This window comes from Mercenaria mercenaria, chromosome 13 (assembly GCF_021730395.1).
Source record: "Mercenaria mercenaria strain notata chromosome 13, MADL_Memer_1, whole genome shotgun sequence".
Lineage (NCBI taxonomy): Eukaryota > Metazoa > Mollusca > Bivalvia > Venerida > Veneridae > Mercenaria > Mercenaria mercenaria.
The window spans coordinates 53,339,675-53,363,022 of NC_069373.1; the positions used below are offsets into that span (position 1 = coordinate 53,339,675).

The window sequence follows — 23,348 nt, forward strand, 5'->3', positions numbered from 1 at the left end:
TTGAAAACTTAAAAGATGCATTGACATTTCGGTCTAATAAGGGGAATTATCTAGAAATCAACACTTTTCCCGTAAACAGGTTTGCTTTCACAACCAAACTGAACACGTAAAATACAAGTTCGCAAAAGAAACCAACAAAAGAAAATGTACTGAAGTGACAAGGCTTTCTTGGCCTCATATGATGCCAAACAATGATGAGCGACTGCATCTAGAAGTTGCTTTTAGCATTTGAATTTCCTGGGGGTAGTTGTATTTCGCTGGAATATCTCTTCTATTTCATTGAGATAAGCTCTTCTATTTAACGTGGATAGCTCTTCTTGTTCCTAGGATTATCTCTTCTGTTTCTCTGGGATCAGCTTTTCTATTTCACTGGGATTCGCTGTTCTACTTTGCTGGGATAGCTCTTCTTGTTCTCTAGACTTATCTCTTTTGTTTCACTGAGATGAGTTCTTCTAATTCATTGGTATTAATTAACTCTTCTATTTAACTGGTGTAGCTCTTCTATTTCACCAGGATTAGCTCTTTCTTTTATACACTCGTCTTGAAGAAAAGGGGACGTATTACGGAATAGAGTTTTTTTTCTGTGTTAATCTCAGAATGTATGTCTTCTTTTGAGATAATAAAATAAGATCCGAAATATACATAGGTGTGAAGTTATTCAGTGCCTTTTAAACCGTAAATCCTGCGATTTACTTGCATCGACTTGGAAAAGATTTAAAACTAACAGCCATTTAAGAAACATTTTAAGAGAATAAGCTTTCAGAGCATCTTTAAAATGATTCAGGCTGTTGTATTTTTCTGCAGTTTTGTTAGCTACACAGATCTGATTTGTTAGTTTTATTCCAGGTAATGCATCCCTAGTCACATGTGGGGACAATGTAAGCATTATAAAACAATTCTGAAATAGGGTTATAGGTTGGGACAATGTAAGCATTATAAAATAATTCTAAACGTGGGTTAAGGGTCTGCCCCGGAAAAAGAAGAGTTTTTAAATGCTAAATCCTGCGTTCTGGTGAGTTTTGAGATAAATTTTTGTCTAAAGTTTCACAAGTTTTATCCAAATAAAAGGTAATATTCTAACAGATTTTCTTTTCATATTAGAGTTTAAAGTTATGAATGTCATTATTTACATTTTTGTCTGAGTTTGACAGCATTTTTATAAGCCCGTTTCTGAAAAAAAAAAACAGACGTATTATGTGATGTCGCGTGCGTCTGTCAGTCCGTGCGTCTGTATATCTAGCCGTCTCTCCGTCCCTCGTATTTCGTGACCGGGGCATAACTCAATCACCAGTCAAGGTATTGAGTTTAAACTTGTCATATAAATAGATTGCGATGAGTCAATGTGCAGAGCGTATGAGCCAGGTCAAAGGTTAAGGTCACAAGTGGAGCTCGAATGTCGTATTTGTCCTTCGTAGCTCGTGTTCAGAGCATATTTTCATATCCATTTAAGGTACTGACTTCAGTCTTGGCATATAGGTAGGCGGCGATAAGACTATTGCATAGCGTATGAACTTGCTCTGTTGGGCAGGGGTCAAGGTCACAAATTGAGTTCAATAATGTCCTTTGTATTTTGTGTCTAGAGCACAACTTTAAAACTTTTTCAAGGTATTGACTTGCAAGGCAGATCTCTCCGTCATATTTTGTGTCCATCGCATAGCTTAATAACCATTCGAGGTATTGATTTTGCACTTGGCATGTAGGTAGGTGGCAATGAGACAAACTTGGCCGGTACAAAGGCAAGGTTACAAATTGAGTTAAAATCTGTCTTTGTATTTTAATCAAAACCATTCAAGGTATTGACTTTAAACTTATATTGAGGTGGATGGTAATGAGTTACTCTACACCCCCACCCCCACTACCTTCCAGCTCACACACCCAAGAAAAACCTATCTTTAAATTTTACCTCCTCTTTCGCTGATCTAGATCTTCGGGTACATATTGCTCTCGCTTTGCAGATCTCTTCTTCAATAAAATGGTCATCTCTTTATAGAAAGTGTTGTAGCATTTCTGTAGGAGAGGTGATTTTTTTAACTTGTGAATGCAAAATCCTAAAGTCTAGTGGGTTTTAACCTGGAAAATATGGTTGCCAGTTATATAGTGACAAATAAACGTAAAACCAAGAACTTTCGGAGGACAGACAGCTTAACTATTCAACAGCCTTGTCACTATAGAAAGCTTATTTAATGAAAACTAAAATCAAAAAGAGGAATAATTGTGTTAACATGCGAAACAGAACCTGTACAGTGCATGGCAATTAACCACAGTGGACAGTTGTGTGCAGTTTTAATTAGTTTCCATTAATGGGTACTAATTTAAAATCTCAAGTCGAAAAAGTGGCATAATTTTGTATAAAATGCAAAGTAAGAGTTATAGACCCTGTGTGCAAGATTATCACAGTTAACAAGTATGAGAAATTTCAATCCATTTCCATTTGTGGGTGCTGAGGTGCCAGCTTACATGCAAAAACTTAACCAAAAATTGCTAAGTCGCAAAAGAGGCATAATTTTGTAAAAAAAAAAAAAAGCAAAATAAAGTTACGGAACCTGATCACTGTAAGTCAGTTCGTCACAGTATATAAGTGTAAAGTTTCAATCTATTCCCACAAGTGGTTACGGAGATTCCAGCTTACATGCAAGAACTAAACTAAATCGGAACGCTGACGCCGACGAATGGGAGAGTGCAATTTAGCTCGAGCTGTTCTTCGAATAATGGAGTTAGAAAGGTATTTTTGAGTAGGAGTTTTTATTAGGATGTGTGAGAACCGTGTAGGAAGCGGTAACGTGATAAGTTTGGATCTTTCAAAAGCCAAATACTGAGCCGTATTTCAGGTTTCAGGAGAAGTTATCAGTATGACCTTTTCAATAGAAAAGACACTTGTTTTCAAAAGATGGCGCCCATTACCCTGCTACTACGTAAGTTAAGAGTAAGGCCCAACCGTATAGTGCCTAGTTTGTGTGTTGGGAGTCCGCGCAGTCCGGTCAGGATCCATACTGCTCGCTAACGTTTTCTCTAATTGCAAAAGGTTTTGAAATGGCTAAAAAATCAGCTCAGAGATGTTTATATGCTGTTACGGATCTCTGAGCTGAAACAAAGCCCATACTGAAACCTAACCAGGAATCGTGCCAGAAGTCTGTCACTAGAATTTCATAAAATGAAATGCAAAGACCTCACCTTTTACTTTAAAATATTTCTAATCTGTTTTTCTTTTGATCTGACTTAAAATAATCCATGCAACATAATTTGAACACAGGTTATACATACAAGTTTCAAATGGGTACCCTTGTCAGCAATATTTTGTCAGCCATTGCTGTTGTCACCTTAACAGTGTAGCCTACTCTTCATTCTGAAAACAAATGGGTGGTATAAAGTCGTTATTTATTGACCTTTTCTGAGAATTTAAACATTATAAGGTATGTCTTTTTATGAACTTTGTTGAAAATGGTTATATCTATAATTCAATTTAATACATAAATATGCAAAATTTTGATCAATGATTGATTTTTAAAAAAAAAACCACGTGCTCTGAGCTTTTGCATGACGTCATCAGTTTCTGACGAGAGACTGTCCGAGATGTTGCAGTTTGACATTGGTTAGTTAACCTAATGGGGTTTCGCCATAACTTAATGGACGCGACCGTCAGAAAATAAAAACAGCTTCAGTTATGTTATGGTAGCCAGAACTATGATGCGCAGGCTGGTCTGGATCCATGCTGGTCGCAAATGCACTATGTTGGTTTTCTCATGGTACGGTTCCGCGCAGGCTTTCAAGTGGCCCTAAAAATCCTAAAAAATCCAGATTTTTTTAGGACTTTCTAAAATTCATAAAAAAACACTAAGAAAGGGCCAAATTCCTAAAAAAAAGCCCTATTTTTTAAAAAAAACTTCCTAATTTTTAGTTATTTCTGTCTAAACTTTAAAAAAAAAAATGCACAAGGTCATGCATATTATGAACCATTTAAGTTATTGAAGTTAATATGCTTTAAGATTCATTTACAGAGGATGCGTCTATCGGTTTCCGTGAGTTCCTAGGCTACAGCTTCATGAAACATAGATATACTTCATTGAGCGATGATGAAAAGCAACTGTATATATGGTCAGAGGGCGGATACTCATCAAATATGCACCCTACTATTTGGCAAAGGAATAATATTGTTACGGGAAAAACGACTGATACTCGGTCCTGTTCCTAACGTCCGTTCGGCTACGACGGCAGACGACAATTTCCGTATACTTACTGAGGGTCGAGCAGAATTTAATAAAGGGAGAAATAAATAAGCTGTATGTTTAACGAATAAATATATTTAATTACAATAGCTAAAATTTAGTAAGGTTAGTAATATTAGTTTAAATGTTAATCTGATTTAATAGATCTAATCAAATGTTCTGGTAGTCTGTGTGATATCCGTATTTTATCTAAACTTATATTTACATTGCTGCTGGTCGGCTCCTGTATGGTTCTCTGATCCTCCAGGGAAATGTCAATTATAATATTACGTTAGTATTGTTAACTTTATAATGATTTATTAAAGAAATTTGATGACTGTAATTTTGGGTGGTCCTGGCCGAAAATAGAAAGTGAAAAGCTGGCGTTCCGGGTGCGCATGCAGTTTTATATGTTCCGCGCCATAATACTTCGATTCCAAGACTGAAAGCGGTAATTTAACCGTCCATCCAATCAGAATCCCGGATTCCACCGAAATGGCCATTTTCAACCAATCAGAAACTCTGCGGAATTTCCCTTTCTGTGTAACCATCCGCCACTCCAGAGGAGCAAGAAATAGTCTTCCCTTAGGTTTACTATAATGTTCTTAATCTTACGCTGGGTAAAAAGGGCTGCTACCATTTATAAGTCACAATATAAACTATAAATGATCGGCGATACAGTATGGTAGAGTTTTACCAATAACAGGAAATATGACGACAATGTTTACAAGAGAATGTGGCGCCGACAGTCAAACAAAATTTTGTCAGTTTTTCAAAGTAAATACTTGTGAGATTTCTGAATAACTGAATATTCTGCATCTTATTTAGGTAAGCAATCGATGCATTCATTCGTTTGTCATTGACATATAGTTTAGAAAGTTCAGTTATACATAAAACAGCTTTCGTTTTGGTGAAATGTCATACATTTTCACGACCCGGAAGAAGCTGCAATAATGAGGTTCTCGTATGAAACAATGAACGTCTATACGTTTTTGAATGATAAAATGTTGAATAATATACATGTATGAATGATTAGCTTATACCTTGACAAATTAGTTGTCACAAGAGTACCTCATATTACAATATTTTCCCAAAATTTAGACCTAGAAACGCACAGAGGCCACCATTTCATACCAGTATTTCAATTTTTTCCAGGGAAACAACCCCTGACCATACCCCGCCCTCAAGAGGGGAGTAACTTTTCCTCATTACCTCAGAATTAAGACCTCAAAATGCACCAGAGGCAACCATCTGTAATTCAAAAACTTTCGGGGGGAGAGCCCCCTGACTTCCTGAAATGAGCGGAGTTTCCCCGCCAGTAAATGCACCAGAGCCACCATTTCATACCAGAATCTCAAAAAATTACAGAGAGTCAACCCTCTACCCCGCCCCCACCCCCCTCCCCAACAAGAGGGAAGTACCCACTCCATTTAGACCTAAAAATACACCATATGCCACCATTCCATGCCTGTATTTCAAAATATTCCGGGGAGAGAGCCACCTGAGCCCCTCCCCCTCAAATGAGTAGAGTACCACAACAAGTAAATGCATCTGAGCCACCATTTCATACCTGTATCCCCCCCCCCCCCTACACACACACTCCCCCTTCCCCATACATGTATCTTCCCGCTCTCGGCTCTATGTGCTCGGCAGTGACGTCTTTGTTCTAGACTGGTGCCCCCAGTTAAATATCTTTGGCAAAACATAGCCCTAATTTTAGCCCTAGTTTTTGGACAAATATTGCATGAAAGCCTGTATTAAAAATAGCGTTCTTGCCGTGAACATATGAATTTCGCAGAATCACGTTCGTGCAACTGGACAGAAATTCAAAATGAATTACTTGTTCACATCTGTTGCACTTTTAGTGTAAGAATTTTCTTTCGGGTCAATGTAATTTTCTTTACAAAATGTCAGCAAGTACGTTAATTAGTGTATCAAGTGAGAAATGATAATCATTTTACATCCATTTAAACAATCAAATAGTAAAACATGAACTTTCCTATTCATTTATATTATTGCAAACTAATGAATAACAGTCCATAGGCTATTCTGTTATGCGAAATCTCAGTGCGTATCCCAAGATTGCAAAAAAAAAAAAATCTGTACAGAGCACCAAGATAAATATGTTGGCGTGATTTTCATATTCACGATTTCTTTAAAGTCGGACATTAAAAGTGTTCAAAAGTGTTGGTCAGTCACGACATTAAGGTTAAATTGTGGCTACTTTACATAATCATTCCCCTCTGTGAAAAATCACAGGTGGTCTGAGGTGGTAAAGATTGTGTATATGATGTTTCTGCTATAAAAGGGGTTGTGATTTTTCAAATGCCATTCATTGCAATTATAGCAATAAATCGCTTAAGATGTTCAGGTACATTGTCTTCTGTGTTCTAATTGGTAAGTAGCTTTTAACCTTGATATAGCAATTTAATCTTAATATGAGCCGTGCCATGACAAAACCAACATAGTGGCTTTGCGACCAGCATGGATCCAGACCAGCCTGCGCATCCGCGCAGTCTGGTCAGGATCCATGCTGTTCGCTAACAGTTTCTCCAATTCCAATAGGCTTTAAAAGCGAACAGCATGGAGCCTGACCAGACTGCGCGGATGCGCAGGCTGGTCTGGATCCATGCTGGTCGCAAACCCACTATGTTGGTTTTCCCATGGCACGGCTCATATGAAACTCGGACTATGAGTATGTAAGTGACTTCTATAATTTAACTATTATGAAAAAGTAAAAGCAAAACAAAGTGTGAAATTAAATACTTTTAGAATGTTTGACACGCAGACAATGGTTTGTTAAGTAAGGTTTTGATAATGCTCCATTACATGACTCCTTTTATAAATCGCCGGTCCATTTTGTGCGGTATGACCTGTCTATATTCAGCCTAATAAGTGAATTTGTTTTTAAAAAGCTTTGAAAAATAATGTCTTATTTCATGTAATGAAATACTTACTGAATAGCTTGCCGGTCAGTTGCCACAAGTATTGCCGGTCAGTTGCCACAAGTATTGCGGTCGGTCCTTCGGATCTCAGACATTAGTTTTGACTATTGACCGGCAAGTGTCATTCAATAAGTGTATATTATTGTCATTTAGTGATATTTTAATAGGAGTGTTACTGTAACTTACACCATTTGTATGGTACTGGGTAATTTAATATGGTTATTAGATGTTTGTAAACCTATACAAGTCTCTTGTAATTCAATACTTAAATTAGAATATAAGTGTATTTTATGTTTTAATCATTGTAATATTTATGAGACTTCTCTGTGAAAAAAAAAATGTAAAAGATAAACTATCAGATATTTCAGTCAATGTTATAAACATCATGACATGCCTATCCACGAACCTTTACTTGCAGTAAAGTTACTAATTCTGTAAATGCAAACACCAAATCTAACGTTTTTGTTAACTGAATATCATTTGATGACTTATTTTTACTGCAATGTTGGACTTGGTGGATGTTTCGCAAAAAACATGAGTTATTTTTACAGCCAAACATTTATTTAGTTTACACATTCAACACACTTTATCTTTGCGAGTTTTGTCATGCTTCCAATAATACAGTATATCTCGACCGAAACATCAACTATGATTTTCCAATTCTATTTTAGCTGCAGCAGTGGCGTTGTCCATCCGCCAAAACTCTCATCACTGTAAAACCGCCTCTGATTGCTCTTCCTTGGGATGTTCGGGGAACGACTATTTTTGCCTTGAGGGCAAATGCCTGTGTCATGACCATAATCACGGAAGTAAGTGAATCGCTTAAGTCTAGTAAAGCTTTTCTTCTTCATTGGTGTCTTACTTCGCTACTCTATTGTCAACACAGTGTGAAACCAACGAACCGGATGTTGAGCATGCACACTACACCTGTCCTCGATTGAATTGTTATATATTTTTACGTTTTCTTCTAAGTCTATTTTTCGATCAAATGTTAAGGTAACTCGAAGCCTATCCTGTTGCTCCCGTCGCCATGGAAACAAGCAGTGGTATCTTATACAAATGTATAGAGATTTGCTTTCTTTGTTTATTGTAAGTTGGATTAAAAGTCGCATCCACAAAATTTAGGTATTACGGCAATTTTCCAGTTTTTGGCGGTGAAAGAAGACCCTACAATGGCTATGGGCAAGTTTTTTCAAAATAGCGACCTGAAACACTAACCCGGTCACGGAGGCTTCCCATATAAGAAAGGCGGTTCGGAATACGCATATAATTAATGAAATAAAAATGCTTTACATGGAAGATACTCATTATATATAAAGTGAAAATTTATGGTAGAAATGTCTAGGAGAGTGGCACATTAAAATATCAGTCTATATAAAATGGCCGGGAAGATATATCTATTGAAAATGAAAAATAATAAATCCAGGTTGATGTTGATAGATATTGTATACAGTTGCGTCACAAAAATAGCAGAAGCAATCTTATTATAATCTAAATACTACAATAATATTTTGATAAGAACTCACTGCATATCTTTATGATCTTATTATTTACAATAACTACCAAATGAGCATACAAAATATACATTGTGAATGTTGAAATACTTAGCATAGACATAAGAGGGTGTTCCCTTAATGCTATTTGTTTCATTGCAAAAAGAAGTATGATATATTTTTCAGAAAGGGCTCAAGAAACGTGTAAGACAGATATGGACTGCCAAAATCATACATGTCATCATGGAGCACCTCACTGTGAAGTCCATGACCCGAATGGTGAACATGGCCACTGCAACTGCCATGTACCGCACAGTAAGTTTATGTTTATGTAGTGATTTAAAAGCTTATCTGAATACTCTTGCGTTCATGAAAAGAATCAGAAATGTTTTAGTTTTTATTTGGAGGCGACATTGAAGAAATCATTGTTTTATACGAGCATTGCTAATAAATTTTGAAAAGGATGTACGTACGAGCCACTCTGCTCAATAGTTATGTAGTTTATCAAGTGACGGAATCAAGATTAATAAAATTAGTTTTATAAAATATATTTTTAGAAAGGGCCCAGGAAACATGTAAGACAGATATGGACTGCCAAGATCATACCTGTCATCACGGAGCACCTCATTGTGAAGTCCATGATCCGAATGGTGAACATGGCCACTGCAACTGCCATGTACCGCATAGTAAGTATTACGTTTCTTTTGCGATCGCCCTTCGTCCGGCGTCCGTCCACAATTTATTGTGAACATGATAGAAACCACATTTTGCAATTGATCTTAATCAAACTTGCACACAACTTGTATTGGCATAATATCTTGGTATCTTTCGAAAGTTGGCCAGATCCCGTCATGAGTTCCAGAGTTATGGGCCCATAAACGGTCAAAATTTGCTATTTTGGCTTGTGAACACGCCACATTTTGCAAACAATTTCAATCAAACTTGCACACAACTTGTATTGGCATAATATCTTCGTTCCTATCAAAAACTGACTAGATCCCATCATGGGTTCTAGAATTATGGATCAAAATTTTGGTCAAAATTATCTATTTTGGCTTTTGCAGCCACATAGAGACTTCATTTATAATTTGAATTGATATAAACCTGCAAGATATGTTAAACAACAATAGAGTTTGGATTCCATGATGAAACCGTCAGATCCAACCATAGGTTCCGGAGTTACGGCCCCTAATTCACCCCTGAAAGAGCCAAAATTTGTTAATTTTTATCTTGTGAACACAGAAGTGACATTTTACATTGATTTTAACAACTTAAGTCACAATAAGTTCTCGGTTCCTTTCAAAAACCGGGTAGATTCCTTCATGGGTTCTAGCGTTCAGGGTTAACATTTTCTATTTTAGCCCTTTCAGCCATATAGAGGTTTCATTAATGCTTTGATTTAATACAAACCTTCACAGAATGTTTATCTTGATGATCTCTAAGCCAAGTTTGAAACTGGGTCAAAAACTAGGTCACCAGGTCAATCAAAGGAAAAGCTTGTTGACACCCTAGAGGTCACATTTATGATCCTACCTTCATGACACTTGGTCAGAATATTTATCTTGATAATTTTTATGCGAGGTTTAAAACTGGGTCATATGGGGTCAAAAAACAAGGTTACCTGGTCAAATCGAAGGAAAAGCTTCTTATCACTCTTGGGGCCACATTTATGACCCTAACTTCATGTAACTTGGTCAGAATGTTTATCTTGATGATTCCTACACCAGGTTGGAAACTGGGTCATGATGGGTCAAAAACTAGGTCACCTGCTCAAATCAGAGGTAAGCTTGTTTTCACACTAGAGGCCATATTTATGATCCTATCTTCATGAAACTTGGTCAGAATGTTTATCTTGATGATTCCAAGGTGAGCGATATAGGGTCATCATGACCCTCTTGTTTTCAGATTGTTTTTGTATTTTATAAATGTTATATTTGTAAAGTTAACAACACATTTGGGAATAGCAATTATTACATCAAAATAAACGAACATATTTTTTTTCAGAAAGGGCCGGTGAAGAATGCAAGGTAGACAGCGATTGCGCTGGTATTACATGTCATCACGGAGCACCTCACTGTGAAATCCATGACCCAAACGGTGAACATGGTCACTGCAACTGCCATGTACCGCATAGTAAGTACTATTTTTATAATGTTTTTTTTAATGATGTGTGCTTATTTCATTATACCACAAAAATATAGCACTGTTTTCATACGTTTACACGTCCAGTAGTGTTTGTTCCAAATGTCATATAAATACAGAATAGTGGATCAGAATAGATTTAAAGGCTTATTCAGCGTGATAAACAATCATTGAGTATTTACCTAACATGACAATGCTTATAAACAATAAGTAACGTACAAACTCTCCGCATAGTTTCGTTATATTTATAAAGTGAACAATTCATTTGGGAAAAGCAGTTATAGAATTACTTTCATTACATCGAAACAAACGTACACATACTTTCAGAAAGGGCCGGTGAAGAATGCAAGGTAGACAGCGATTGCGCTGGTATTACATGTCATCATGGAGCACCTCACTGTGAAATCCATGACCCAAACGGTGAACACGGACACTGTAACTGCCATGTCCCACATAGTAAGGATATTGGTGTTTCTGTATCTTTAGATATTTTAAATCTCTCATACCCAAGTTTTATTAAGTATTGAGGTCCTGTTACATAAATGATTCTTCTTTACAATATCTACTTAAAAGTCGATGCCTTAACTGTTTTATCGCTCATGACTCTAAGATTCGATGGTGCAATTGATATAGCGTAGATTATTGGCCCTTGTTTGATTTACATAATACAAAGAGAAAACTGTTTGTAATTGAGTTCATTTTCTTTTCAAATAGTTTCCAAGTTTATTTTTTTCAAGTTTATTCAAGCAAATGTTAAGTCCCACTTATGTGGGCAGCATTAACAGCATATAATATATACAAATACATACATTTAACAAACAGTGACACATTGGAAAACGGCCATTGTTATTGTCTTCCATAATTTTTTTTTTTTTTTTTTTTTTTTTTTTTTTTTTTTTTTCAGTTATGCTCCTTTAATAACTTTATGTTTTACCATAATTATACACATAATAACTTTGTTATACCATACTTATAGGACATGGTGAACGTATTGAAACACAGTTTTGTTATACCATACTTATAGGACATGGTGAACGTATTGAAACACAGTTTTGATCTGATCAGTTTTCATTTGTACTGGCCCTTGTATTGTTTTCGAAGTAAACGATATAGCTACAACCATATGACGTGTCGAAAACTCCATTCGCTATTAGTTCAGTGAATTTCTTTAAAATTATGAAAAAATAATGTGAAGTTGTGAATCAATATACAGAATTTGAATTCAGTCACCTAAACGAGAGTTATGGTCCCTGACTGTTTTCACAGATTACTCATTCGTTCATGAAAAGAATCAGAAAAGCTCTCAACATGGTTTCGTATTATTTGTAAAGTGACAATAAATTAGGAAATAACAAATATATAATTCATTTTATTACATTACACATATTTTCAGAAAGGGCTGGTGAAGAATGCAAGGTAGACAGCGATTGCGCTGGTATTACATGTCATCACGGAGCACCTCACTGTGAAATCCATGACCCGAACGGTGAACATGGACACTGTAACTGCCATGTACCACATAGTAAGGATGATGCTGTTTCCGTTTTCTTTGAAAAATCTAATCTCCCTTACCTTAGTTTAAGTTTTTCATTCGTGTCACTTTAACGATTTGGCGTCACAATATCTACTGAATAGTGGGTGACTTAAGTGCTCTGTTACTCATATTGCGTGATAATGGGCCCTTGTAAACCCTTCATAATGCAAAGCGCATAACAGTTTATTAGTCAAACTGTGTTCCTTTCAAATGAAGTATGGGAAAAGCTTTTCTTGACTAACATGTATGTACAAATACTTATACTTTCAGAAAGAGCCGGTGAAGAATGCAAGGTAGACAGCGATTGCGCTGGTATTACATGTCATCATGGAGCACCTCACTGTGAAATCCATGACCCGAACGGTGAACACGGACACTGTAACTGCCATGTTCCACATAGTAAGGATTATGGTGTTTCTGTTTTCTTTAATATTTTAAATCTCTCATACCTAAGTTTTATTAATTATTGAGGTCCTGTTACAGAAACGATTCTGCTTTACAGTATCTATTTAAAAGTCAATTCCTTAGATTCTTTTATCGCTCATGACTCTAAGCTTCTATGGTGCAATTGATATAGCGTGGATTATTGGCCCTTGTTTGTTTTACATAATACAAAGAGAAAACTTTTTGCAATTTGAGCTCATTTTCTTTTCAAATGGTTTTCAGTTATGCTCCTTTAATAACTTTATGCTATACCATAATTATAGCACGTAATAACTTTATGTTATACCATAATTATAGCACATGATGAACGTGTTGAAACACAGTTTTGATCGATCAGTTTACATGTGTTCTGGTCCTTTAATTGTTTTCGTAGTATACGATATAGCTACAGTCAAATTGCGTGTCGAAATCTCCATTCACCATTAATTTAGTGAATTTCTTTAAGATTTCTATACTCGGATTATCAAAAAATAATGTGAAGTTGTGAATAAAGATACAGAATTTAAATTCAGTCACATTAACGAAAGTTATGGTCCTGGACTGTTTACACTGTTTTCTAATTCCTCCATGAAAAGAATCAGAAAAACTCTAAACATTGTTTCGTAATATTTGTTAAGTGAAATAACAATTATAGAATTACTTTTATTACATTAAAATATATGTACACATATTTTCAGAAAGAGCTGGTGAAGAATGTAAAGTAGATAGCGATTGCGCTGGTATTACATGTCATCACGGAGCACCTCACTGCGAAGTCCATGACCCTAACGTTGAACACGGTCACTGTAACTGCCATGTCCCACATAGTAAGGATGATGGTGTTTCTGTTTTCTTTGGATAACATTTATCTCCCTTACCTAAGTTTTATCAAGTTTTGTGCTCGTGTTACTTTAACGATTTTGCTTCACAGTATCTACTGAACAGTCTACGCATTTACTATGTTATCGCTCATGACTCTAAGGTTCAGTGATGCAATAAATATATTAGATGATTGGATCTAGTAAATGAGGGCATAGCAGTTTGTCAGTCGATCTCCTGATTTATTCAAATGACTTCTCAGTTATGCTTCTTTGATAACTTTACTTTGTACATTATGTGCGTTAAGAAACGTAGATTTGATTCGGTCATTTTTCAAATGTTCTGCTCCTTTAATTGTTCTCATAGTATACAATATAGAGATAATCGATTGAGTTCTTCTGTGACAAAATCTCCATTCATCATTAATTAAGTGAATTTCTTTTAAATTTCTATACTCAGAGAATCACTAATGATGTGAAGCTATTCATCAAGAAACAGAATTTGAATTCGACCGTTTAAACGAATGTTATAGTCCTTTATTGTTTTCAAAGATTACTCTCGCGTTCATGAAAAGAATCAGAAATGTTTCCGTTTTATTCGGAGGGCCACCATAAACAATTCATTGTTTTTACAACCATTGCTTATAACCTTTGAAAATTATGCACGTACGAGACATACTGCTCAATATTTTACGTAGTTTGTCAAGTTTAAGGAATAACATAGATATTAATTAAATCAGTTTGATTAAATCTAAATGAAAACTAAACTAATTTTTCAGAAAGGGCTCAAGAAACGTGTAAGATAGATATGGACTGCCAAAATCATACATGCCATCACGGAGCACCTCATTGTGAAGTCCATGATCCGAAAAATGAACATGGTCACTGCAACTGCCATGTACCGCATAGTAAGTGTTAAGTTTTTAAGATCGTTTTTTTTGTTTTTTTAAATGTTTGTTAATCATAAAGCACTTTACGTATACGCGTTCATGGTGCTTGTTTTGCATGACATATGAATACAGAATACTGTGTCAGATTATATTTAAAGCCTGTTCAAAGTGCTAAACAATCGTAGAGTATTCAAACTATCTACGAGTTTCGTTGAATATATATCAAGGGATCAACAATTTTGAGAATAACAACAATTATAGAATTACTTTCATTACATCTACATGAACGTACATATATTTTCAGAAAGGGCCGGTGAAGAATGCAAGGTAGACAGTGATTGCGCTAGTATTACATGTCATCACGGAGCACCTCACTGTGAAGTCCATGACCCGAACGGTGAACACGGACACTGTAACTGTCATGTCCCACATAGTAAGGATGATGGTGTCTCTACATTTTCTGGATACATCAGTCTACCTTACCTATGTTTTATTATAGAGACAATCAAATGAGTTATTCTGTGTCGAAATTTCCATTTACCACTAATTAAGTGAATTTCTTATATATTTCTTTACTCGGGTAATCAATAATATGAAGCTGTGAATAAAGAAAAAGAATTTGAATTCGACCATTGAAACGAGTGTTATGGTCCTTGATGGTGTCCACAAATTACTCTTGCGTTCATAAAAAGAATCGGAAATGTTTCCATTTTATTCGGAGTGCGCCACTACTAACAAATCACGGTTTTTAGAGGCTGCTAATAAATTTTATAAACAATATTGAATATTCACAAAAATTGACTTAATGCTTAATAACAAAAACAAATGACAATTTCTCTACAGAGTTTTGATTTGTTTATCAAGTGAACAACACATTTAGGAGTATCAGTTATAGAACTGCTTTTCTTGACATAAATGTACGTTCATATGTTTTCAGAAAGAGCTGGTGAAGGATGCAAGGTAGACAGCGATTGCTCTGGTATTATATGTCATCACGGAGCACCTCACTGCGAAGTGCATGACCCGAACGTTGAACACGGACACTGTAACTGCCATGTCCCACATAGTAAGGATGATGGTGTTTCTGTTTTCTTTGGATAGCATTTATCTCCCTTACCTATGTTTTATTAAGTTTTGCGCTCGTGTTACTTTAACAAATTTAAATTTGCTTCACAGTATCTACTGAACAGTCTATGACTTTAATGTGTTATCGCTCATGACTCTAAGGTTCAGTGGTGCAATAAATATTGCGTAGATGACTGGCCCTAGTAAGTGATGTGCGTAAAGAAACACAGTTTTGATCCGGCTATTTGTTTAAGGGTTCTGGTCTTTTATTTTTTTTTCGTAGAATACATTAAAGAGACAATTAAATGAATTCTGTTGCGTCGTAAACTTCATTCACGATCAATTCAGTGAAGTTGGATAGAACAGAAGTTAATATTATATCAAGATATAAGTTTCCCGTTCGGGAAATAGAAAAAAAAACATATATTGATTTCCCCGAACGTGAAGTTACCCATTCTGGTAAAGCTGTCCCTCAAAAATACATTGTTTATGAGGTTGGGCGGGGAAGAACCTTTACTTTCTCGTCCATATTTTCATATTAATTAAACTACTGTCTGAAAAACTTTGGCCTATAAATATTTAAATTGATTCCCTATGTAGGCTTGACCACTGCTGATACAAGTATGTTTTACTGTTCTTAATTTCGTATTTTACAGATTAAATGTGTTACACTTGGTGCAGTGCAGCATATGGTCGAGCTATAGTGTTGTTATATATTTTTTACTTACATCGTACAATATTTGTTATGATTATTTCAAAATAAACGTTTTGTTATATCTACAAAATTATTTGCTTTTATTCTGGCCTAGAATTAATTCGGTACAGGCAATTGTTTTTCCTCGCATGTCTTTTTTTTTTCATAAAAAGGTCAATTTTAAAGTGTATTGTGCTTGCCTACATTAAGACAAACTGAAGTAACCGAGATGTATATAATAATATCCATATGAATAATTACATCACTCAAAAAATGAATAAAGTCACGGTACAAATAATGAAAAGTATGGTGGCATAAAACTGCCACCACTTGACTATTAGTTTTCATGAAAACTTTCGCGAAAATAAAAAAAAAGGTTTTCATGAAAACAAAAAAATATCGTGAAAACATTTTTCATGAATGCAAGATAAATATCTTAACATGAAAATTCCAATATTGCTATTTTTATTTCCACCAATCTAATTTTATTTGAACCAACCAGACGACTCGTTTCAACAAGCGCTTGGCTAAAAGTGGCTTGACTCAAGTTTTGGCTCAAATAATTTTTCTTTAGAATAAAAGTTTCGTCATATTATGAACATGATAACATGAGATTTTGTTTTTAAACTATCTTAAACTATCTTAAACTATCTTTAAAAAATGTGAAATCAAGAAATAATCACGCCCGAGTCGGGAATCGAACCTGCGCCGCCGCGGCAATAAATATGTTCCTGCCACCACAGAGGAACACGTACTTATTGACGGTTAAATAGAAAGCTTTATAATTTAGGCTGTTTACCTCCGGTACCCCTTACGAACGCTTTCTAATTTTGAATGGAAAAAATAGGAAAAACAACTAATTCTCATGTGTTTCTATAAGCTTTCATTTTATAATTCTAAACCCGTACGTAATAATCATGTATCGAAAACCGGAATCCCAGGCTAAATATAGATTTTTTTTAAACTTCTGCTTTCACTTTCAAAATGTTGAAAGCAATTTTCTGATTGGTGAACGTGAGTCTCAGTAGCCTGTCCTCAGATCCAATGCGTAGCATTAATAAGAGATGATTTTAATCAGACTATTAATGCTCATCGAAAACTGTCAGTGTTATGCATATAGTTGCCGCTCAGTCCAACTGAAGATAAAATAAATCATTTTACTTGAACTCTAAGGGGTCATGAGTTCTATCCCCTGGCAAGGCGTATCTTCTTTGTAGACGTTGTGTCTCAAGTCATTCCGTCTTCAACCTCTGATTCATGTTGAGTTGTTACCAGTCACTTGCGAAGAACAAAACCCTTCTTCTTCAATGTTTTAAGTTTGACTGGAGAAAAGCAAATATTCATATTGTTATAATTTATTTATAGCATAACTGTACTAACGAATTTTGCAGATCTGCCTGTAGCTACAAAATGAATATCTAATAGTATACAAAGTTTTATTACTCTATGAGCTAATTTTAGAACAATAAAGTAAAAAATAGCAATTTAAAGCCTAAGTTTAAGACTTTAACCTTTAGCCTGCTGGCGGCAAGTGATTCTGCCTTTGCGACCAGTGCAGACCAAGATCAGCCCACTGGCACCAGATCAGAAAGAAAATGCCTCAGTACGTGTTATACCCTACCCCTAGGTATTCTATAAGAACCATGGTCGTGAACGGGAAAATATACTAACCCATTTCAGTCGGGTATTTCATACCTAAAACACGCAGTTCAGTAAATGTGTACTTTTAATATTAAACAAGCAGTGATTTATCTTCCGTTGTGTACCGGTCACATTTCTTCAATACTTCTTATCTTAGAAAAACAACGTGTAGTTTACAGTTTTTTCAAAGGTACACAAAAAACTTGCTTGAACTTCCCTGGTGAAGTTCCGTTCTAGATTACAGACACACTCTGATTGGCTGATGTGAAAATGTATGTCAGTCGTCATTTTACTACACGTGTACACTAAAATGTTTATATGCAGCATAAATGTGCAAAATGAATTAAATAAACAAAATAGATGTATACCAATGTATGATTTCAAATTCAAAATCATATACAAGATGAATTTCATTCATCATTTCGAGTCTTATCGTAAAACTGTGAATATATTGCATTCTGTTTTTGTTTGTTTACATTTCGTTTAACATGTGCGCATTGCCGTGACCTCTAGACCGGATGTTCATTAGGGGAGTTCACGCAAGTTTTTTCTGTAACGTTGACTAAAGCATAAAATATATCGAGCATCTCTGCAATATGGAATATTGAGACAATGTGACTGGTGCATGATGGAAGATAAATTATCGCTTGTTTAATATCAATAGTACACATTTACTGAACTGCGTGTTTTAGGTATGAAATACGCGATTGAAATGGGTTAGTATATTTTCCCGTTCATGACCATGGTTCTTATAGAAAACCTAGGGGTAGTGTATAACGTGTACAGAGGCATTTTCTTTCTGATCTGGTGCCAGTGGATCAGCCTGCACGTATCATAGTCTGCACTGTTCACTACTCAGTCAGTAAATTTTCAGTGAATACCCTCTTGAATAATAAATAGTACTGCCCGTATTGAATAATGGACCAGTCCATTATAGAAATTTATCAGTGTAAGGAATGATAACGTTGATGAATGTGGGCCCAGGTTAGTTCTGGTACAGAATCCAGAAACTCTGGTTATGTTATTTACCCGCCGTTACATAAATGAAATATTGTTGATAAACGGCGCTGAATCCAAACCAAACAAACTATGTATTTTATATAGCAAGATGTTAAATCCCAAAGAGTGATTTGTCGTCATTCAAAAAGCAAACTAAATCGCGGCAATTAAAATTCAGTGAAAGCAAACAGCTAAAAACTATACGATTTTTTCTTAGATTTAATTATTTTCTAAATTAAAATTTAACATGGGCGGATCTTTTTGGCTGTTTATTTATTGTAAAGTCGATAGTCGAAAATTTGTTAGGATACGATTTTCTTATATAAATTTATTGAAATACATCTAATATTTTTAGTAAGCTTCTTCTCGTTTACACAGGTATATTTACATTCAGTATATGAGCCGCGCCATGAGAAAACCAACATAGTGCATTTGCGACCAGCATGGATCCAGACCAGCCTGCGCATCCGCGCAGTCTGGTCAGGATCCATGCTCTTCGCTTTCAAAGCCTATTGCAATTAGAGAAACGGTCAGCGAACAGCATGCATACTGATAAGACTGCGCGGATGTGCAGGCTGGTCTGGATCCATGCTGGTCGCAAATGCACTATGTTGGATTTCTCATGGCGCGGCTCATAGATCTTATAACGGTTATTTTTGTTTAAACAATTTTTATTAAAACAGCATATTTATGCCAGAATAATGAGTATTACAATAACTGTTACTTATCTGCAATGGTTACCTTATTACCTCTGTTTTCATTGATTTTGGTTACTCGAACTGAACACATGTGTATACCATAGAACAATTGTTATTATTATTATTATTACTATTTATCAAATAAGAAATAATATATAGCAGAACCATGTTTTAACATATCGAAACGATACGAAGAAGTTTTACACCTGCGAAATAATTTCACAAGGGCTAGCGTAAATGCGCGTTTGGTTCATGAGGTTTTCGATACCCTTTGTTACCATTTTAATGGATTTGCTGGGCGGGCATAACTTTTATTTATCCACAGAGTCCTACATTCTAGGATAATACAGTAAAAGTGTGCAATGTTTACACTTTCTATAACAAAATATTTATTTCTGTGCCACCCATCTGTCTCATGAAAAGCTGGTGGTGCTACCCTTGTGAAACTGAGTCTGGAGGGGCATCTGGAGTTTTCCTTTACCGTCAAAAGCTGGAAAAGACGTTTTGGTGGAGTGACTTTAGACTTAGCAAAATAAGTAAATAAATAAATTATAATTATAATGTGTCTGTATGTTACGTTTAAAATTGTACATATCTAAAACATGCATAGCTAAGCACAATATAAATGTATCCTACAACAAAAAATCTGGAAGTTTCTTTTAGACAATTGAGTATTCTGCATGACATTTAATAGAGAATGTAGCTCCACACAATTAGTTTATAAATTAAGTCAAATTAGTTATATTTAATTACAATTTGCTACATTTAAAGTTACTATCTAAAAATAAACTATTTTAGTGAAAGATGTACATTGGATACCTTTAACCCTTACCCTGCTAAATTTCAGTAATAAACTTGTCCATCTTTCAATTTGAACAGAACCATTAACTGTTAAAAGGAGTGCATATCAAAAATACTGACTGAATGGCGAACAGTGCAGATCATGATCAGACTGCACGGATGTGCAGGCTGATCATGATCTACACTGGTCGCAAAGGCAGACTCAGTCGTGTCCAGCATGATAATGGTTAATAAAACTGAACTGATTCTCTCAGCCTACGTTGCGGTTTCAACTCATCTGTGACATTTAGTTTATACCTCTGATGACAAGATAGTTGTCGTTAATGAACTGATCCATTATTATATACAAGTGTATGTACATTGACAAGTCACCTTAAAGCTGGTTTCGACGCCGAAAACGTGACGCGGTAGAAATAAAAAAGATATATAACAACTCGTCTTATAGCTAAGTAAGTAGACGTCAGTTCTAGGACTCTTTTTGACTATTTATTTTTTCAAATACCACAAGAACGAAAATTTACATAAGAAAAAACGTTTTGACTGGTCAAAATAATCTCAAAGATCAAAGACGAAACATGACTTACCAAATTGGATGTTTTCAACTGTCTGATCGAAAAAAAAAAAGAAAAGTGATGACAAATAAAACATTAACACAATTGCAAATTCTATTTGTTACACAATTACTGCTGTAACAATTGTTTAATCTTTAGCCTTCTAAATTTCTAAAATGGACTGGTACATTATTCAATTTTGGCAGTGCCATTCATTATTCAAAGGGGAGTTCAATGAAAATTTACTGACAGAATAGCGAACAGTGCAGCGTGAAGGCTGATCTTGGTCTGCACTGGTCGCAAAGGCAGAAGTACTTGCCGCCAGCAGGCTAAAGGTTAAAATACAATGATATTTACTCATTGGTATAAACACTACCACGAGGTAGATGATAGTTTTTTTAAATCAACAATTATTTTGCTTTTTCCTGCTCGGTAGGAAGGTTTTAAAAAATAATGGGGACGCTAAATAAAGGTTCAATTTGATATGGTCTAACAGTTTACCGGTCGTTGTTAAAAGATACTTGTGTGTAATAGATGTCGTTTTATGCGTTTTTGCAAATGTGCAGACACCATGCACTGCTCACGACTTACAAGAATAGGAAAAGCCAACATTTTTTTATTCTTTGGTTTTCAGGGAAGAGCAGGGTGAATACATAAGACGTAGAATATTTCATTGTACGTCATTTCTAGATGCAAATTTGAGTGTTATCGATTTCGGTCATTTGCTACTACTTTGGTAGTACATCTGTTTTGGCTTACTTTCGACGTGTCTAAAAACATGCAACTACCAATTTTCATGTTATTTTCTTCCTAAACCTAAAATACCAACTTTTCCTTGCCATCTCAGCGTTCTTGTTGCGGAAGGTAATACCGACAATCATAGGAGGTCGAATCATTTTAAGCGGCGTATCACCGGCAAAGGGAAAGTAGCGAAGGCCATTTACGTAGTAATGAGACAGGCCTATCTGAAAAGCATTTAAGAAATATTTTTTTTCGGTGTTCATACGAAATGAACGACAGAATAGGATCAGCAAGTCCATGAATCGCGCTATTTAATTTTCCGATCTTATTCTGTGGCAATTCGCATGAACACCGAAAAAAATATAGCCTTTTACATTATATTTCCTTTCAATTTGTAAACATTGTCAAGATTATATTATAAATTTCACATATATTGTTGCATTTAACATTAAAATCAGCTTCCCTTCCATTCAGTTCACCAGACGGAACAACGTCATCTAAGGAACGTTCTCCCTGACTATACGCGGACGTCGTCAAAACAGCGGCCCGTTATTTCTATGCAGCGTTGACGTAACTTTCGCACCTTTACTTTTGCCGTTCATACGTAATGATCGTCATAATTTTCAGTGGAAAAGAATAGGGCGAATGTAAATATATAATTATGTATATCCAACGTATACAGCTTACGTATGCTGTATTCGTTGCATGCTCAAGGACACAGCTCATTGTAAGCTGTATGCGTTGTCAACCACCGAATAAAGCCCATGCGTGAGCTATATAAAGCGCAAGCTCTATACGGCGTAACACAGCATGTTCTGCACAGTAGTAAAATATTGAGGGTTTCCGTATTCTTTGTAAAAAAAAAACACACTGTGTAACATAAATGCGGAGGGGATCAGACCATGCAGACTGGTCCAACACAATGATTTGATTTTCGCGGCGTAGGTTGGTCCGCTGCGTTCCTTCGAATAATGAATGAAAAAAGTATACAAGAAGCTGGTTTCTCTGACTAAAAACCGGAAGAAAAAAAACATTTTACTACATAGACCCATCTATACTGTATGAATCTACAGAGGTCTGTCTACGTTTTTTACGTAAGTGTTCACTCAGGTTTTACTTGACATTAAATGGTGTAAAACTACAAACGAGACAGCTTTAAGTCTAAACACCACCAAATGTGACAAGTCATGGTTGAATTATTCGTTGTTTTTGCTATTTTCCTACGTCTTGTTTATCTGAAAACTGATTTGTCAGTGTGCTTATTTCTACATTAATGCACACAGTATTGAGATGCATTGTTTTTGGAGCATAGCATAATTTATGTCTTAATTAAACTGTTGCTAAATGATTGAACTGACGCTCGTGTTGCGTGAATCATTCAGAAGGTGTAGGCGCATTTGATAGATTAAATTCATTGGTATGGATTATTGTGCTTTGTGGATATTTTGATATCTTCATACAAATAAACTGAATTTCTCAAGTCAATTTAAAATAACTATATGTACTTATATTCTTATTTATAGAAAAAAATATCGCGGGTTGGACAAATTCTCAAAATGGATTTACGGATAATTAGCGTGATGTTGGCCGCTTCAATACAGGTATAACTTAACATTTTCTGTTTAATATGTGTTGACTTCAAATCATTTTTTCTCGAAAGTGGATTGGAGATGATATCAGAAATAGAGAATTATAATACTGCGATACATTA

The 23,348-nt window shown here is 35.5% G+C and overlaps 2 protein-coding genes across 3 annotated transcripts in view; both read left to right on the top strand.

Moving 5' to 3' along the window:
* The first annotated feature begins 4,907 nt into the window (after positions 1-4,907).
* LOC123529470 (neurogenic locus notch homolog protein 3-like) lies at positions 4,908-16,292 on the top strand. 2 transcript variants are annotated; one of them, XM_045309815.2, is made up of 13 exons: positions 4,908-5,030; positions 7,819-7,956; positions 8,827-8,955; positions 9,198-9,326; positions 10,645-10,773; positions 11,110-11,238; positions 12,176-12,304; positions 12,587-12,715; positions 13,438-13,566; positions 14,337-14,465; positions 14,752-14,880; positions 15,385-15,513; positions 16,169-16,292. In XM_045309815.2, the coding sequence occupies exons 3-13, from the start codon at positions 8,856-8,858 to the stop codon at positions 16,171-16,173; spliced, it is 1,266 nt and encodes a 421-aa protein (XP_045165750.2). In that variant the 5' UTR covers positions 4,908-5,030; positions 7,819-7,956; positions 8,827-8,855; the 3' UTR covers positions 16,174-16,292. The 2 variants fall into 2 exon arrangements, with proteins under 2 accessions (XP_045165750.2, XP_045165748.2); XM_045309813.2 differs by having other exon boundaries at positions 15,385-16,286.
* Positions 16,293-22,894: 6,602 nt separating this feature from the next.
* Positions 22,895-23,348, top strand: part of LOC123528634 (delta-like protein 1) — a 34,466-nt gene continuing 34,012 nt past the window's right edge. Inside the window, exon 1 of the mRNA XM_045308507.2 lies at positions 22,895-23,238. Coding sequence (XP_045164442.1) covers positions 23,194-23,238 — 45 coding nt within the window. The 5' untranslated portion in view covers positions 22,895-23,193. The remainder of the gene's footprint in view (positions 23,239-23,348) is intronic.

Excerpts from the sequence above, each read along its gene's own strand:
- LOC123529470 (XM_045309813.2), top strand. The coding sequence starts at position 8,856 with ATGGACTGCCAAAATCATACATGTCATCATGGAGCACCTCACTGTGAA. Across the intron at positions 11,239-12,175 it reads TAACTGCCATGTCCCACATA|AAAGGGCTGGTGAAGAATGC; the intron begins GTAAGGATATTG and ends ACATATTTTCAG. Across the intron at positions 14,881-15,384 it reads TAACTGTCATGTCCCACATA|AAAGAGCTGGTGAAGGATGC; the intron begins GTAAGGATGATG and ends ATATGTTTTCAG.